The following is a 20,248-nucleotide window of genomic DNA, read 5'->3' on the forward strand; positions in this document are numbered from 1 at the left end:
CCGGTTGCCCTTTCCTCAACACAACCCAACTACATTTGGCACTGTTAGCATTAGGAGATCATCCTCCCCTTACAGATGAATGGACTCTAATGCTTCGGCATGAATCAAATCGTAGTAATCAGAGGTAAAAACCAACAACAGAAATAGAAACATACTAAACATACATGCACATAAAGTCCATTTAAGACAGAAACCAAACACAAGCACAATTACACCTGCATGGGTGTGTTGTTGTTGATGTGTGTAATTTTTCGTGTTGATGTTGTGCTGTTGTCCTAACAAACTGTCATTAGTTTCATCAATTAAAGGAAATGAATCTAATGTTGTATAATGCTGCTGAATATGAGTTTGAGGTTGGGTTTCACGCTCTGACAGATGCATTTGCTCTCATTTGTTTTTGCACCTCTTAAACCGCTGCTCTGGACAGTCAATGACAAAAATGTCTGTGCACTTGGGAGAATTTATCACCCAGTTTAACACCAGACATGAAAACTCAGCACAAATACAGTCAGACGGTACAAATCTCATTTTGAAAGCGCATTTGTCTGACACCCTGTGTAGAGGACAGACGACTGAGCGAGTAAATGTATTTCTTGGAATATTCCAGGTTATTTTCAACTTCTAAATCGTCCTTTTGAGGCAATTCAGATCAAGAAGAATCTTCTGCCGACCAGTTGCATGTGCATTGGACTGAACAATCATGCAACTGATAATGTATATAAAAAATTGGTATTATTTAAAAGACTGAAGTTTGCATTTAACAGTTTTATTACTTAACTGAAGTTAATCAAATAGAGCAAAGGTCATCTAAATGTAAAAATAAAGAAAATGAGCTATTCAATATTGACTGATACTAATAAATTATGATAATTATGATAGGTTAGGGTTACCTGCTAGGCTTCTATTGTAATTGTATGACTTAAAAGAGTCAAAATGGTTAGGTTGAAAATAACCTGGAATGTTTAAAGATGCTTTAAAGTGTTGTATAAACGTAGCGTCTCATGAAGAGAGCAGAAACCCAATCTTTACTCGGACGTATTCAGGTCTGTTACACTAACCTCATACTCTGTATTGAGTATTACATGTATAAGGGACAAAGTTGGACACTGTAGAGTTTGTGTAACAAAGATTGTTTTCAATGTCATATGAGATCCACTGCAATTACAAATGGAACTGCAGCTGCTGCAGTGTGTGTGTGTGTGTGTGTTTTCAGTGGGATCTCACACGCTCTGTATTGTCTTTTTCTTCAGGTTGTGTCATATCCCGCGTTTGTATGTTGGCTTCTTCATATATTCTCTCACTGTTCTACTATCTCCCCCCGTCCTCCTCCTCCTCCTCGCTGTGTGTGTGCGTGTGTGTGTTGTGTTTGTTGTGACGTGACGTCGCTTATTGTGTTTTCAACGTGTTTCCCTCACTCCACCGGTGACCTTTAGCCCTGGCTCGATGGAGGACGCACACATGTGTGCACCGAGGCAACGCTTAAATCTGCACACACATAGAAAAGAGACTCGAAGGTTGTTGAGGTGTTCGCTGTGCCGAGTTGAGTCACCCCAGGGTTAAAGGTCAGGGGTCGATAGAGGTCAAGGTGAATTCAAATGAGCACAAGTTCATGGTTCTGTGCCATGCTGTAAACACCGCATTCACTCCAAAAAATACTTTGGCCAAATTTAAGATTTATGTATTTGAATTGCATAAAATCCATTCTGATTACACAGTTTGAACGTAAACAATCTAATAACGTTAATGTGATCAGATTTCTGCACTCAAAAAATCATTTTGCATCTGTTTGATTCAAGGTTATTAACTGTTAACTAAAACTACTTAACTAAAACTGTTGCTACTTGAAATAAAAGTTAACTGAAATAAAGTAAAATATAAAAAAAATTACTTATATTTCAGCTAGCTGTCAAGGCAGCATTTCTCATTTTATTTAGTTGAGTGTGTGTGTATGTGGGAGTAAATTTGCATTTAATAATTTTAGTTTTACTGGAAGTACTAAAATATCTCAAATTAAACAAAAATTAATAAACAAAAATAGTAAATAATGGACAAAATTATTTTAATTATTAAATAAAAAATTAAAACTGAAAACAAAAATAAAAATAATATCTAATTTAAAATATTAACAGCCACAGCCATATCACCCTGCAGCCCAAGACCGGTTGCTCACTGAAGCTAAGCAGGGTTGAGCCTGGTCAGTACCTGGATGGGAGACCTCCTGGGAAAACTAGGTTGCTGCTGGAAGAGGTGTTAGTGAGGCCAGCAGGGGGTGCTCACCCTGCAGTCTGTGTGGGTCCTAACGCCCCGGTATAGTGACGGGGACACTATACTGTCAAAAAGCACCGTCTTTCGGATGAGACGTTAAACCGAGGTCCTGACTCTCTGTGGTCATTAAAAAATCCCATGGCACTTCTCGTAAAGAGTAGGGGTGTAACCCCGGTGTCCTGGCCAAATTCGCTCTACTGGCCCTTATCAATCATGGCCTCCTAATAATCCCCATCCACTTGATTGGCTCTATCTCTCTCTCCTCTCCACCTGTAGCTGGTGTGTGGTGAGCGCACTGGCGCCGCTGTCCTGTGGCTGCCGTCGCATCATCCAAGTGGATGCTGCACACTGGTGGTGGTTGAGGAGAGACCCCCCCACATGATTGTAAAGCGCTTTGGGTGTACAGCAATACACAATAAAGCGCTATATAAATGCATCATTCATTCATTCAAATGCATCATTCAATTTTATATCAATGATAATAAAATAACACTGTTTTGGTTTTATTTAAACAATGCTTTTATTCAAATTTATGAACATCGATTCATTGTTAAAAATGTTATTTAATCTGTTAAAACATGAGCATGGTTATGGCTAGCTGTAGATGTATGTAGATTAAAACACTTTGAATTATTGACAATACATTTTTTAACCTGGTTATTGTATATTTAAAACATATTTAGTATACTATTACAGAAATCCTACCAGTTTCATTAATGTATGACTGACAACTATGCATCAGTTTATTCGTTTTTTTGTTGAAACTGGATGGAAATTTTAGATTGCAGTTCAAATACACAAACGTAGTATAAATGTAGGCCTAAATATTTTGTGTTTTTTGCTGCAAAATGCGACACTTTGAAGCTTTTAGAAAGCGACAGGGAGGGAAAAACCACAGGCAGATGGAGAAAAGAGTGTTTATGTGTGGCACAGTCCTATAAATCTGCTCATACGACTTCAACCTGCTTCAGTTCCTAGCGTAGCCGTGAACTCCTACATGTGTGCGATGGTCTGGGTGTGTGTGTGTGTTAGCTCTTGTTTTTGAGGTGTGTGTGTGTGTTGTGTAACTGACGTCTGACTGACTGGTTGACAGACAGACACTGGGATATTTGGACAGACTCACAGACAGACTGACTTTGAGAAGGTAAGAACAAACCGTGTTAAAACCCAAGCCCATGTTCCCCCGGCATTTTTCCTGGGCTTCAGCAAGGCATCGTCTCCTGGACGGCTGTTGCTCTCAGTCACTATAACATCCAGAGCACCTATAGACACAGAAATAACATTATGACAAACATCCAGTGTCTGTTGAGGATATGTGTGTGTGTGAGTTGTTCTATATGGCTAAAGCATCTTCTTAACTGTCTGTAGCTAAACTACCATGTTACAAAAACCCAGTGAGCAAACATACATGTAGTATAGACCAGGAGTGGCGAACGTCGGTCCTGGAGAGCCGCAGCCCTGCAGAGTTTTGCTTCAACCCTAATCAAACCTGGACAAGATCAAGGCCTGAAGTGTTACTAGAAAGCTACAGGCAGGTGAGTTTTAATTAGGGTTGGAGCTGAACTCTGCAGGACCGGAGTTCACCATCCCTGATATAGACCATATAAAACAGATACAGTAGTTTCATAGTTTTATCTGACATTAGAAATTAAAACGGATAATATTCTCTGATTGTAAGGTAATTTATTAATATACATAATATACATCCCTATAAATAAATGCATTTATTTTTATGACATTTTTATAATTATTTATATATTTATTTAAAAACACTTTAAAAAAATTATTTCTATTTAGCTTTAATTTATTTTTATTTTAGTTTTAGTAATTTTGGTACGTTACTTAAACTTATTTTATTTCAGTTATTTGCCAAGGCAACATTTAAATTGTTTAACCAGGTTAAATTGTTTTGTTAATTTGTATATTTGTTTATTTATTTTGTTTCATATTTTAATTTTGATTGTAGAAAGTACATTTTTATTTTACTTTTTATTGTATGTAAAAAAAAAAAAAATCTATTTCTTGTTCTGAAAAACATTTAAACATATTATGAATCAAATATTCCTAAATCCTGTGATATAAAATTAGATTTTAATATGAAGCCAATTTTTATTACAAATTAATAAAAAAATAGTATTGTTAGTTTCATATTTTAATATTGATTAAAAAAAAAATTGACATTCAACTTGACTTTTTTTTACTTTTACTCTTTTTTTAATTCTATTTATCTTTAATTTATTTTTGTTTCAGTAGTTTTAGGCTTGAGTGCTTCGGCTTAAATTTATTTTTTTAGTTGAAAATTTGGGATAATATCACGAAAAACATAATCACATAATGCATTGTGATTTTCTTCCAAGAAGTCGATCAGAAAATGGTTTTATCTATTTATAATGCACTTTTTCACCCATCATTTGAGTGTTATTTATGCCACTGCTAATGTCAGTCTTGGTTGGAAATCAAATGCAAGCATCTGTCGAGTCTCCTATTTGTGTGCCGTGTGAGAAATCATTAACAAAGTTAGTGGCCATGGAGAGCATTTCAGATCAGTCACTTACAGTGTGAGGTTCCATTTCAGCTGGATGCTGCCTTAGAAGCTTGCAGCCTAAGTAGACAGCAAGGCAGCGCACTAGGGTTTGGAACAGAGCTGCAGTGCCTCATCAGATGGACATTAGACTGTTAATTGGGCACGATACAGCGAGCGTACGCTGTGTGTGATGCTCACTGTGCCAACGGGAGACGATTTAAGATCTAAATATACTCCTGTTTTCACTTGCCATCTGTGAAAACCTTCAGACACACACACACACACACACACATATATTGCTCTGGGTGTTAAAGCGATCTCTTCCTGTGCAATATAATCCCTAAATGCTCTTATTCACTGTTCTTAGAGGAGTGTGTGTGTGTGTGTGTGTGTGTGTGTGTGTGTGTGCGCGCGTGAGCACCAACCTACCCTGCTCTAATACTGTTTGCATGAGGCTATTTGTTCAGAGTCAAAGTCAGTATCAGACTTCTGAAGTCTCTGTGAAGGATCTCTGTAAGCCATTGTGAGTTCTCTATCTCCTGTTATCTTCCTCCATGTCCTCTTGTTTGTCTTGTATGTTTATGGTCTTATGTGTGTGTTCAAACTGGTCAGTTGTCGTGTGTGTTCAATTGGTCAAAGTTCATCAGTGCCCCTTTTTCTGGCCTATGCTCACAAGCAAACATCTATAGTAGAGCAACTACATTAGTTTCAGTTATTTTTATTTGACACTAGAAACGAAAGTAAAACACCTGACGTATTGACGAGTTATATCAAATTAAATATTATTAAATCTTTTGGGATAAAACAGTTTTAATGTAATATATTTTAATAAAAGACCATTTTTAAGTTTATTTTTAGACATATTTTAGTATTGTATTTAAACTTTATTATTATTATTATTAAATAATAGTTTATTTATTAAGACTTAATGTTCTATATTTATTTGTAATATATTATTATTATTTTAATATTTAAATTTTAATAAATCTAGAAAAAAGTGACAATGGCCATGCATTTTCATTGTACGTAAAATTATTACAAAAGTTCATAAAAATAATTTATAAATATAATATCATGAATAGCATTATTCCTTAATCTTTTAAGATAAAACATAGTTTTTTAACATTTATTATTTTTAAAAACTTTAAAAACATATATTTTAATTTTTTTATTTTATATTTATTTATTAATTTTAATATTGATTTTAATAAATCTAGCAAATTGCTATTGAACTTGACAGTCAGCGATCACCATGCATTTTTATTGCATCAAAAAACATTTTTTATGTAAAAAACATTGTTGCAAAAAAAACATTTATACATAACAAATAAAAAAAATTAACATGACCCATTTATTGATTTATTTTATTATTATTGAAGCACCTTAAATTGTTTTCAGTTTTTAGGAAGGTGTAAAGCACAGTTGTCTTGTACATAAACATCTCTCCGTTTACTGATATTTCCATTTTACAAATTGTAACCTAATTTGGCATAACAAGGTCAAAGTGAGAATCTATATGAGATATGCCTTGAGAGCAGAACATTTTTCAAAACTAAACAGGTGTGCTCTAGTTCCATCAAGGCAACAGCATGAAGGTCTATATTTAGTGAACCGCTTATGCTTTACAAATAGAAGTGTAAATATTTCAGTTATGATCCTTTCTAAATGACGCAATGCATCGTGAAATCTGCATCTGCAATTTGGTTCAGTTAAATTGGTACGATTCATAATTATATAAAGCATGTTCATGTCAGAATTAGATTTGCTGGATTTTTTAATCAATAAAAATCGGTTAAAAATTGTATTTTGCATAGTAATTATAATAAATTCTGAAATCAGTACATTAAATTATAATTGTTAAATTGATGCATTTAACAAGTATAATAGATAATTCATAAACTACAATGACAGAGGCCTTCTCACTATATCACTCGACTCATTTCATATCTAACACACACACTACTTCCATGTCTATGTGTGTAGATATTAATGTTGCATGTTTGTGTTTCTACTGCAAATGTGCATTTCCTGTCAGCAAATATCACAACTTGTCATTTAGAAGCCCATTTCAACATAAACAACATTACAGGCCATCTAAATACAAGCGTCTCTATTATTGTGCATGGTGCTGTCTTCTTAAAGGTTAACAAGTGGCACTGTTTAAGTTTCAGGATATTTTGATAACACAGTCCAATATCAGCGCAGTGGATCTGTTCTCCCGTTACAGCAGATTCCAGCGGTGAGCGGCCCGTCATGGTTGTGGTGTTCAGTGCTCTGGTCACAAGCCGATCGATAGAGCTTAATTGTGGGTAATGTGAGCTCTCTCTATCTCTAACAGCCCAGCGGTCGATAAGTCGGCATACTGGCGGAACAGGTCGAGCTGGAATAGCTTTTCATTGCAGGCTATACATGGGACCTTCATAGCAACATATATGACATAAACTAGGGCCAAAAAAAAAAAAATCTCTCAATTGGTACATTACTATAATGTTAAAGGTTTAAATTAACAACTTATGTGTATACAAACATTTAAACGGCACATAAGGCAGTTTGTATACTAACAATGTTATTATAATAACTTTTTAATAGTGCTGTCAAACGATTAATCGCGATTCATCCAACGCTATCTCACGGCAATCCGTACATATTTTACAAGGTGGCTAATTCGTATGAATTCGTATGACCTAACTCGAACAATTTAGTACGATTGTCTAAACCCCAGTGATGGGTAGGTTTAGGGGCGGGGTTAGGTGTAGGTCATTTGCATAAATTCATATAAATTAGCCACCTCGTAAAATATGTATTGCCATGAGATCAGGCTGGATTAATCACATACAAAATAAAAAAAATTGTTTACATAATATATGTGTGTACTGTATATATTTATTATGTGTATCTAAATACACACACATGCATGTATATATTTAAGAAAAATATGTTTATATATTGAATATATTTATATATATAATATAAATTATATGAATGTAAATATATACATGCAAATATTTTCTATATATATATACTGTATGTGTGTGTATTTATATATGCATAACAAAATATACACAGTACACACATATATTATGTAAACAAATACTTATTTTGGATGTGATTAATCGTTTTACAGCACTATTTTTTTTATAATATTATTATGTTTATTCTCCAGTTGGGTGTTAGTTACATAGATATTTTTAAAGGTAAAACTTGTTTTTTGATGGATTTATTCAAGTATACAATAAGTACTGAAGAATAGGTTAAGTAAAAATATAATGAATATGTACAGTGCATATTCTTGGTAAAATGCTCCTCTCCAGACTTATTTTCCTAGCTAACTATCATTTGAACCAAGCCACGCACATCGTACGCCATATTTAAGAGCGCCAAATCGGTATTTATTGTTTGAAAGCCAAGAGTTTATTTTATAGCAGACATAAAAAGGCACAAAGCTTACTGTGATTTGGGATTTAAGAATGGATATCAGTTCAACCAAAATCAATATTTTCAATCCAGGCGATAACAACTTACTAATTATTGCCTCAACGTCTCAGTTAACACGTTTCATTGTTATTAAAAATTGTTATATATAATGTTCTTTGAACTTACAAAACGTCCAGTTTTTGAATGTTTTAAAAACTCTTTTTCTCGGTTAAACAAACATTAAGTGAACATTCCATTTTATCATTTCACAAACACTATTAGAATGTTACTTTTGAATATTCTCTGAAACTAGTAGACTATTAACATTTAAAAACCGTTGGACGAACATCCAAAAAACTAAAAAAACAAAACTTACATGAACAATGTATATTTTTTGTGCTAACAATTTGGGAACATTATGTAAGAGCTTTGCACAAACGTCCGGTTGACATTACTGGAAAACGTTTGTATATAACCTTGCCAAAACGTTCTGAGAACATGCTGAGATATTTTCATCATCATTACTTGATGACTGAGGCTGGTGGTCACATGGACTGTGGCATATATTAAAGATATTTATCCATCACATTAGGGCATCTAAATGTGGTTTTGATATTTGCACACCCCCTTTTTGTTCTTTCATGTCATTCACTCTCTTTTTAACTCTCTCCACTGTATGACTAACACTCATTTCATCCTTCATTCGCCTCCAGGCCGTCAATGCAGCGCCAGAGTTTCTAATGCGTGACTGTGGGTAGGTACATCAACTGTTTTAAAATTGTTCCTCACATGTTCAAACAGGAAACACTTCTTTATGAGGTTTTCCTGGTTCATAGTAGGTATGCAAATCTTGTTGCTCTCATCCTACTGGACATTTTGAACGTGATAATACTATCAAATATTGTGTGTATAAGTAATATTAGATAAACTATAAAGCACATTCTTTAGCATGTGAGCTGGTTGCATTGTGTGCATTTAACATGATAAAGGTGTTGGAATTCAAACATTTATTATAATCTGTGTTGCATTTTCATCATTTGGTGGAATGTATAGGAATAAATATGCAGTATACTGTACGTAGGAATTTGCTATGTAAACCAATTTATGTATTAATAGGAATACTTCAGTAGATACGCACACCTAAAGACAACATTAGATGTCATTCCCAACTTATTTAATTTGATAATGTAAGATATTGAGTGAAAAGGTGTTTTGGTATAGGAAATAATGTAGAATGGGTGTTTATTTTGTCCATCTGGATTGATTTGGATCATAAAAAGTGGGTGTTTGACAAATTTTTAAATATAATCTGTTTTAAAATATTATTTAAAAATATTAAATAATTTGTAAATATTTATAAATAATTTTTTAATCATACATAATATACAAAGAAATAATAATAAGACAAATTAAAGTAATTTGATGTGATAGTAATTTTAAAATATGATATATTAAATATGCCATCTGTAATATATCTAAACAACATTTATAATTACAATAATATAGTATACAAAAATGTAAATTTATTTAAAAACAAAAAGTAAAATCTATACTAAAAAGTATTGTTAAGACCAGGTATATTTATTAATAAAGTAAACACGTTCCATTTTAATTTCATGTTGTCTTTAAAATATTTGTAGTTCATTTGGACTTTTTTAATGTATGCATGTTTGATTGGTTGGCCAGGTTGCTTTTTACTACACTGTCATCCAAACGTCCCGTTGTTTTAGTGTTGTGAGGCGCTACACTCTCAAACACCCTCCTTCTTCCATCTAGTATCCATCAATCCCATGAAATATATTCACTCTTCCTGTCTTATTCCACCCTCACTAATGCGCTCTGTCTCCTGAGGAATGGTTTTAAAAGCTCTTACTAGACAAACATAATCAAAAGAGCGTGTGGCTGTCTGATCCACGCTCTTGATCAGGCACAGGGGTAAAAGAATCCACACAGCTTGTTTTTGTTGCTCTGTTGTCCAGACCGGCAGATACAGTACAGGTTGTGTGCTACTGAATTATCTCTCTGACATGAAGCTGAAACTGACAGTGGCAGGAGACAGTTATGTTATATCTTGCTATGGCACCCCTTGTGGTGAATAGTAGGTGTATTTTGTAGTGTAACAAATTGTGGTTCTGTACATGTTTGAATGCAGCTACTCACAGAATATAGAATTCATAACTAGAAGTGTTTCACGAGCAGGACGAATTTCTGTTCAAATTGCTCGTAAAACCATTCTTGTATAAAATTTTGAATTGAATAATTTGTGAAACCATTCTTATTAAATTGTGGCATTGAATCGTTCATAAAACCATTCTTGCTACATTGTTGCTTTAAATAGTTTGCGAAACAATACTTATGCAGACATTAATTGAATTATCCAAAAAAACATTCTTACTCAAATGTTGCATTGAATCATTCGTAAATCTCTTATGCATTGAATGCAACATTTTACAAAAGAATGGCTTTACGAACTAGTTACACAGAAATAAATTTTGTATCGACTTAGTATTTTGTGTGCACATGTGATGTGTATGGCCTTGTTTGGTTGTGATTATGTGCACATTTATGTGGAATATAAGAAATAGAGAAGAAATAGAGAAGCCGTAAGTGTGTGTGTGGTGCATATTATATCAGACCTGACCAAATTTCTGTCTGAATGCATCTGTGCATGTTTATGTGGTTTATGAGGACACATATTTGTATAATGACATGGGTATGACAGAGGTATTACAATATGAAGGTGGTTTATGAGGACACTGCCTATGTCCCCGTAATTCAAAAGGCTTAAAAAACATACTAAATGGTGTTTTTTTGAAAATCTAAAAATGCACAAAGTCTCCTGTGAGGGCTAAGTTTAGGTGTAGGGTTGGTGTAGGGCAATAGCACACACAAGTTTGTTCAGTATAAAAACCATTACGCCTATGGAGAGTCCCCATAAACCACAAAAACCAACGTGTGTGTGTGTGTGTGTGTGTGTTCAAGCTGTTGTCCTACTTTACGAGGAAAGTGTCCTTGTCTTTTTTTTCCCTTGTCTTTTCTTGTTTCCAGAGTATTTTTTTTTTCTGTGGTCAATGTGCGGCAAACTTTTCCCACATTCACCTCTTCCTCTCCCAAATAAACACACATATAGGGAGAAACAGGGAGAGAGACAGATAAGCGGGTCTGATATGTGGGTTGAAGGTCGCTGCTAGTCACTTCACTTGAATGATTGGTCACAGAAGCCTGACTACTAAACTCACTAAAGCTCAATGTAGCATGCGTAATTCTGAATTTCTTTTTCACTGATATGCACTAAACATTTTTTATGTTACAAATGTTATATCAGAATTATAGTAATTCTGAGTTTCTAGGGAGCTACATGTAGATATATTACCTTTTTGCATATTTTATTGTAGTTGACAACTTTTAGGTCAGGTTTTATATAACTAAAAGTTACCATTAGTTGCTTAATATTTTGCATAAGAATATAGATGTTAATTCAAGTAATGTTTAGATATTTTCCTATCAGCAGCAAGCCCATATATGTAGGCATTTTGGTGCAATGAGTGAGAAAATGTAACTGGTATGTAAACTTTGAGTTGCCGTCTCGTAATTACGGTAATTCTGACAGTACGTGAATGCAGCAGAAGTGCTATAGACCCATTTTTGTCATGATTATGTTTCACAAATGCAGGCTTTATGACCTCCCAGTCAAGTGAAGTATAATAGGATGTTCAGGAGGTTGTCCGAGAAACCAGCCAGCGGTCCACGAGAGCATTCTGTTCACTTACTCAACTGCAGTGTATTAATGAGCATCTTAGGGTGAAATATGATCGTACAGAAATGATTGGATGAGAATTACTCCAGTAATTACTGCAACAATCAGTCTGTTCCGAAACCTAGTGCATCACATACATACTTTCTTTTGTCTTCTTTTGTATATGAATTTTAGACACTGAGCTTTGGAATGGCACTATATAATTAGATAAATATTTGTTTTATTATCTATATGTTTGGTTGGTTGATTGGTTCTTTAATACCAAAATGTATCTTTGTAAAATATAATTTTGGCTTTTAGCTTTAGAACAGCAATATATAAATACAATATTTATTTATTTATTGCCTGTTTAATACCACCATTGTTAACTATTTTCTTTTTACCTTGTGCTTTGAAAAGTAAATTAAGTAAGCACATATCTTAAATATATTTAATAAATCTTATTCAGATAGATTTGGTAAATATATTTAAGATATGTGCTTAAAACACAGACCCTACATAAATTAATAACATCTATTTATTTATTCGAAAATGTATAAATACAAAATAAAATAATACTTTTTTACCATATTAATACCCAATAATTAATATTTATTAATATCATAATTAATAATGTGTCAAGTCATGAGCTCAGCAGCAAATAATTGTTTTTAATAAATTGCCACTAACAATCCTTTTATAATGTTTTTCATGCTCATAAATCAGTTGAAATGCTTCACAAAGGCTGCTGTGGTTTCCTCGACAATCTCCTCCAGTCTGGCCGAGAAAGACTTCTGTTTGATTTGTTGTCTAGTCTTACTCTACACTGCCCTGCTTAACTACCACTGGTTAACTGAAACACTTCATCAAATCCCAGCTTTACCACTTCCAAAACATAAACCAATCCAGCTGGTGTTTTCTTCAACCAGTGGGAATGTGTGAACGTTTATGTGTGGAGTATTTGTTTCTGGAAAACCAATGTATGACGAATTTCATAACTCTCATTTTCCTGTTTTGTCCTGTGTGTGTGTGTGTCTTCTGTCGGTCTGTCTTTTACATGTCTCTTCACTTTTAATTTCACATTTGTGTCACTTTATACTTACTACGTTTTTCACGTTTCCATTCGTTTTGTTCCTTTACCCATAAATCGTCTTCCGTCTGCCACATCAATATATTAACCGAACATGTAACGCCACGTCCATGCTGTTTAATCTAAAAACACGCATCTTGAACCTGTCACTAACGATTAAACTTGCTAAAACGATCTGCTAGCCACGGGTTACGAGAAATCTCGCAGCTTGAACAACATATCAGGAATGGCGGGGTCTTCCCTGCGTTTGACCCCCATCACCAGCACGCCCTATGACCCTTACGAGGCCCCGGGACCCCTCCGTCGCTGCCGCTCACCCATTCCCTCCATTTTGTAGCAGAAAGAGTGACAGAACGACTCAGGAAAGGAGGAGAGAAAGGCAGGACAGCCTCACACTCACAATCATAGCAATAACAATGACTGACCGCGTCAGTAGATACACGTCACTAAACGGAGCTGTTTGTCAATGACCACGGGTCATGTTAGTTACGAACTGGACTTGGCAGGTTAACCAGGTCAACTACTGTACGTATGTTTATGAACGGAAGGAAGTGCTTTGTTTTTCCCCATTGTTTCAGGGTCAGACAACATATTAACATATTATCATTTTAATTTCGAATACACTCATTTTGTGTTCCATTTCCCTCAAACTCTGAATTAAGATGAATATTACTGTGAATACATGCAATTCTGGGCTGTAGAAAATGGCAGAATTTTTAATGCAAGAATAATGTACATATGCAGTCATTAGGGGTTAAAAATTAAATGCATCACACTTTGTTCGTATTTGTCTTTCAACTGAAATAATTTAGTTTAATTGCAAAACTATTGAATCAAAATTGAATGGGGGAATCTGGCAAATTGTTTATTTGAGCTTTGATAATACAGTCTCTCCGTGACCATTTATTTTATTTTGCACATGGTCATCATCATTGTTTATTTGTTTAATCATATGCATACTGTGTTTTGTCCATTATAACATATTGCCAAATTTCGCCCACCTCTTGAGCAAAGACTTGCAATCCAAAAACTGTACATGAGGAGCAAAAAAAGAACATTTGATGGAAATATTTTCCTTTGTTTGCCATTGTACACTGTGTCAGATTTTTAAGATGATGCTCCAAAAAAAAAACTCTAAAAATGCTCATTCACTCACACATATATATGCAAAATGTGCAATATTCCATCCTAATTCATAATGCTGCAAACGTACGCACATGTGGTGTTATAAATGTATGTGCAAGAGAATTAATCTTGAGGAAGAGGCTAAAAGAATGGAAGATGACGAAGAGGATGTGATGATTTTAAGAGCATTTCTTATTTGTCTTGTCAATGTTAGTGTCCTGCTGTTGTTTTTTAATTATATTTTGAATGTTTTTCAAAGACAAATTGTTTTTGTTTTCAAAAACATTACACAACAGTTTAATTTGTATATGATATATATACGTAAGTGTTACTGTGTTTCTTTTTGGATAAATATATATACTGTATATTTTTTGTCAATTTCTATGTATTCAGGTCGATGTGACCGAGTGCTTCCAGAATCATTAACAAAAGAGGTGATACTAAGCAATTAAGCCATTTCTGAGAAAATACTTCCCTGAAATAGCAAAAAATAAATAACATTGCAATAATTGCAAAGTTGTAGTATATAGGGAACTGTATGTTATCTAGTTCTTAATCATTAAATGTGATAGTTTCCCAATGGAGAACAACCCACTGCTGAGACAGTAAATATATCAGTAAGGAGTCATTTTGTTTTAAACATGGCTCCTCGATCATGCAAACCTGGATCCTACAATGTACCCGGCACTGTGCAAGATTCAATCCTCCAAAGTGATTGCATTTTCCAATTCAGGATTGGTACGGTTTCTATAATAACCAAAGTCTGGCCATTTACAATGAGATTTAAGCCATTAAGAGTTAGCCCATAGATCAGGTAGACACGTGTTTGGAGGTCTTCAACCTAAAACAAAGTATAGCCCCAAACATGACACCTTTATTCTACCATCACTGGAAGGTAGACGCCCATTAACATAAAATACATTAACATACAGCCATAGATCAGACCGTGGTGAGGTGTCGACATAAACACTGTTGTACAGACCCAGAAAGTCAGGAAGGAGACAGATGAAGAAAGGATGATTTTAGACTAGTTAGGACATTCATGTGAAAAGTTTAGATAATGACTAATTTCTCAATACATGTTTGATACTACCAGTCAGGGTAACACATTGCAATCCAAATACACAACAATTGTAATTTCTGGAGGATCATGTGACTCTGAAGACTGGAGTAATGATGCTGAAAATTCAGCTTTGCATCACAGAAATAAATTACATTTTTAAATATATTCAAATAGAAAACAGTTATTTTAAATTGCAATAATATGTCCAATTTTTACTGTATTTTCGATCAAATAAATGCAGCCTTGGTGAGCATAAGAGACCTAAAAAAACATAACAAAAATCTTACTGACTCCCAACTTTTGAATGGTAGTATATTTTATGTATTTTATAATCAGTAGTACAGTAAATCTTGAATTTTAAAGTTTGAATTAAAAAAAATGTAAAAATTAGGTGCCGGAACACCTAATCAATGCAAAATCCACACAAAAAATATATTTAAATATACTATAATTGTCACATTACTGTACATGCATCTGCGGTGGGATTGAATCCTGCACGACACCGGCACCAATCCTTGTTAAAATGATAGTATTTTAACAAACATGTAGCGGGACGCCAGGCCTCCTCGTACACTGTGAAGCCAGAGACTTTCTTCCTCTAAAACTGATTAGTTATGCATCTCTAGTGATTAGTTAGTTGAGAAGATTCATTCTCTAGATAAAAATAATAATAGGCTAATTATGTCTTTCCTACATTTGTGAATTGATGTTAAAATTAATATTGTGCTGTTCTAGTAGTATGCGGATGTTAAGAATTTTTTTTTTCTTGTGTATACTATGTAGCTGTGTCCTATACAACACTATCAGGTCACTGAAACACATCGAACATGTTTATATTAAAAAAAGCAAGAGCCTTCTATGAGGATAATTTAGGCTACAGTGTTGTTGTAGAGACTCTAACAACACTAGCTAGATTTAACTAGCTTCACCTGTTAATGCAAAGCTTCTAGGCCGACGTGATCTGTACAAATGTACACGAGTGAATGCCCATTAAACTCACCTCTGCCTTTCTCTTTATGTATGTTGGTTGTGCTTTAAAGACTGTGTTATGTTGACATTTACTGTATGTAAATGAGTGTTTGTTTATGGTGTGTTTGTGCATTTTGAATATGTGTAACAGATTACATTCGAATGTGTAAAAACAACACAAAGGTGCATTTTGACAGATATATTGCTTCTTACCTGAACTAAAATGTACAAAATCATAGATATTGTTAGTGGCTCAGGCATAATCTCAATGTTCAGCTGTTTCATTTTCTCATATATTGACGCCACCTGACAATAAATGACTGCGCTTACACTATTATAGTTGAATGAATTATCTGTTAACTGAATTCTTACAGTACATGCTTAACTTTTACCAGCCATCCACAGGTAAACCTTCCCCAGCTTTCTACTGTTCTCAGTTTTAATCAATAAGTTTCCTTTATCGGTGATAATGTAGTGGCTTATTATATTTTAAATTTATCCAAAATGTATCTGGGGTGGACTATTCCATTCCTGCTAGATCTAGAAAGTTAATTGGCCACATGTAGTGTTTATATGCAAGTGTGATCTCCAGTGTCTTCATATTTCAGGTTAAACACTGTGTTATCATTAATTGTAATTAGCACCTGTGTGTTTTCTCCGGGACTGGACTTTTTCACCCCTGAGAAGATACATTGCACAGCCGGTGTTCAGTGCATGCAACTTCATCTTGAGATCTGTGTGTGTAGAAGAGTTTTAACTGTGTTTGTCTCAAATTCTTTATTTTATTTTTTTCGGTTTTTCAGTAGCTTTGTATTTGTGTGATTTTCTTAAAAGCATTTCTACATCTTAAAGGAATAGTTCACCCAAAAATGAAAATTTGCTGACAGTTTACTCACCCTCAGGGCATCCAGGATGTAGATGCGTTTGTTTCCATATGGGAACAGATTTGGAGAAATGTAGCATTACATCACTTGCTCACCAATGGATGCTCTGCAGTGAATGGGTGCCGTCAGAATGAGAGTCCAAACAGCTGATAAAAACATCCCAATAATCCACAAGTAAAAAAGTCCATCTCTTGTTCTCTCACACCAAAATCCACCCACATATTTGTTTAGGAGCAATTTGGACTGTTTTGTCTTGTTAACATTGCTTGATCTGTGCATATTTCTCACCTGATTCAGATTAGGCAAATTTTTCACTGGAGAAAGCTAAATTATGGATAGAAGACTCGTATTTTATCTTATATCAAAAGTTTGACGTTAAAAACACTGAAGCATTTTGCTTCACAATATGTTAGTTGGACTGGAGTGGTGTGAATTACTCGTGGATTATTGTGATGTTTTTATCAACTGTTTGGACTCTCATTCTCACGGCACCCATTCACTGCAGAGGATCCATTTGTGAACAAGTGCTAAATGATGAATAAACAAACTCTTCTACATCTTGTATGGCATGAGGGTCGGTAAATGTTCAGCAAATTTTTGTGAGAACTATTCGTTTTAATTTTTCTGTGATTTTTCTTTTAAACACTTTGCTTAATTAATGTTCATTTCTAACAAAATCATTATATTTCTGTTTTTGTCCACAGTGTTAAGTTTCTAGCATTTGGCAATTCTATTAAGGAGACACGGTTAGTCGCTGAATCCTGAAAATTTGGCAGATGGGGCCGTACCATCCACACGGGACGTAAGGAATGTCGGAGTGGCAAGAGGGTGTGACTGGAAACAAAAAACAAATGGGAAAAAAAAAGAAAAACAAGGAAACTGGAATTTTCCGAGGCCGGATCTTCACACGGTAACCAAAGCAACCTCACCGAAATTCTGGATCACTCCTCTTTCTACAGACTGACTGACTTTATAGCTACCGAACATTGCACTGACACCTGAAAGAGAAAAAAAGACTCTTGAAGGAACGAACGGAAAACATTCCAACGTTTTAAGATCAAATCACCAGGCTTTTTGACTGCCACACTCACCTGGGCCCTGAGTTTCTGTATATTAATCTATATGTAAGAATGAAGGACCAAGTTAGAATAATTATGTAGCATTTCTGCTAAGACCCTGTAGCATTTCTTGGCTGGGAGAACTCTCCGACAGACTTTTTACAGACTGATATTTCATTGACCGTTTGCACAGAATGACTAAAAATGGCTTAGTCATGCACAATTTTTCTTGTTTTCTTCCCCCACTCAGCATATTAGCAGCAAAATGTGTTGTTTGTGCATTGCCGTGTGGTAGTTCCCACTCCCCGTCTGAGTCTTAGAGTAGCTTTTCTTTGTGAATGAATCTAGAGCACTGAGAAGTGAAATGCAGCACTCTGCTTTGGTAACAGACGTACGTTGCTATTCCCAAACAGTCTTCCAGTTTATTTCCCGAGCGTTCGGGGAAGGCAACATAGAAAACAGTCCCGACAGACCAAAGCCCAACTGTGACCAAATAATGTACGAAAGATAAAATGGCACAAATAACTTAAGACGTTCCCTGTCAGATCTGAACTTTTCGTCCCTTTAAATACGAACGGATTGGCTGTTCTGCCAGGGGTGCTTTTTTTTAATTCCCCCAAAAACCTTAAATTGAGGAAGGTCTCTCTCTTTCTTGATTATAGAGATTTATTTTGTAACTTATTTAGTAGAGCTGATGCTGCCATTGATTATATACATGCACATGCCAGTGCTTGGACCAATAACAAGTGGAAGTTAGTTTTTTCTTCGTGGAAAGATGGTATAAAGGTCAGGGAAATGCAGAGACGGTCTTAAAATCTCCCTTTCTAAAAATCGTCTATACGTCTAAAACTGCCTTTTCAGAGTTTCCCTCCGTCTCTGTCTTGTATTCTCTCCTATTGGCTTGACAGCGCCGTTCTTTCTTAACTAATCAGAGGGAGCGTGGGCGGTCACGCCAAACGAATCAAGAAGAATAAATGTACAAAAAAAGAACAAATTTATATTTTGATAAGTAGTTGCAAAAATATGTCCATGGTTCACGAGGAACACGACTGTAAAAACACAATGACGACCACCCTACGAACAGCCGCCGACTTATACAAAAAAAGGACGAAAGAAAAGATATTAACGCGCTCTTTTGGAGGGAGAACAGAAGAGAAACAGAAGAGATTGTTTCCTCGTAGACTGAACTGTGAGAAAATGGATGTCAAAATATATGAGAAAAAAAAAAATGAAAAAAATAAAAATACTACTTGGAGAGAAAATAAACGTTAAAAAATGCATTTTTGTAACTTTGTTTACCAGCATGAGAACTTTGCATGACTGTATTTTCTGCTAGCCCTTCGTTGAAGTGGGCTAAAATAATCATTAAAAAAAGATATTAATAATAAAGATGTTAATAAAAATAAATAAATTAAAAAAACATGATATGCAATGGATATGTAAGAAAATTCATATATTTAAAAGAGCTATATTTTGTTTTGAAATAGGAAAAAAAAATGACTGCGAGTTACACACTGAACTGTTTTATTAGTTTAAGATTTAAAAAAAACAAATCTCAATGCCACCAAAAGTGATTCTGCTACATACTGCCCCGTGTTACATTCTCGTTCAGTTTCATTTCTTCCATCGAAACGCCGCCTGGACTGTATATTTTGGTTGTGAATCTCTCTCTGTATGCCGTAGGAGTCGTCTATCTCGTCTCTTATTGAAGTGTTCGGCTAATGTTTGTCTGCGTACAACATTAGTTCCCTCTGTAGCCATGATAACAACTGTGCTGATGCTAGAATCCTCTGTAAGCGGGATATGGCGTCTTTTCCCACATGCATCGGGGCTGATAGCGTTTCATTCTCACTTTGAGTTCACCTGCTCTCATTGGCAATAATATGAATGATAATCTAGAGATCTGCTCGATGGAGATTGTAGCAAGGCAAAGTGGAGACTCGTACCAGTCTCAGCGTCTTCCTTACGAACAGATGCAGCGTGGAAAACTGTGTTTTTGTAGAGGCGTCGTGTCTCTAATCTCAGGTGAAAAATGTGAATGCTCAGTTCCGCAGCGGACCTCTGCCTGCCCGTGCAGCTATTTCTCATTTTCATCTCGTCTGATTGTTTTCAAGAGCAGT

At 34.9% G+C, this 20,248-nt stretch overlaps 1 protein-coding gene across 4 annotated transcripts in view; it reads left to right on the plus strand.

Annotated features, from left to right (window-relative positions):
• LOC306863335 (voltage-gated potassium channel KCNC1-like) overlaps positions 1–19,662 on the plus strand; it is a 64,434-nt gene extending 44,772 nt beyond the window's left edge. Inside the window, exons 5-7 of one of the 4 annotated variants that reach the window (XM_079406600.1) lie at positions 1,251–1,271; positions 8,917–8,957; positions 17,775–19,495. In XM_079406600.1, coding sequence (XP_079262726.1) covers positions 1,251–1,271; positions 8,917–8,951 — 56 coding nt within the window. In that variant the 3' untranslated portion in view covers positions 8,952–8,957; positions 17,775–19,495. Of the gene's footprint in view, positions 1–1,250; positions 1,272–8,916; positions 8,958–13,211; positions 13,481–17,774 lie in introns of those variants that run through there. The other 3 variants (XM_079406601.1, XM_079406602.1, XM_079406599.1) reach the window with 3 other exon arrangements.
• The last annotated feature ends 586 nt before the right edge of the window (positions 19,663–20,248 follow it).

This window comes from Barbus barbus (assembly GCF_936440315.1).
Source record: "Barbus barbus genome assembly, chromosome: 44".
Taxonomy (NCBI): Eukaryota; Metazoa; Chordata; class Actinopteri; order Cypriniformes; family Cyprinidae; genus Barbus; species Barbus barbus.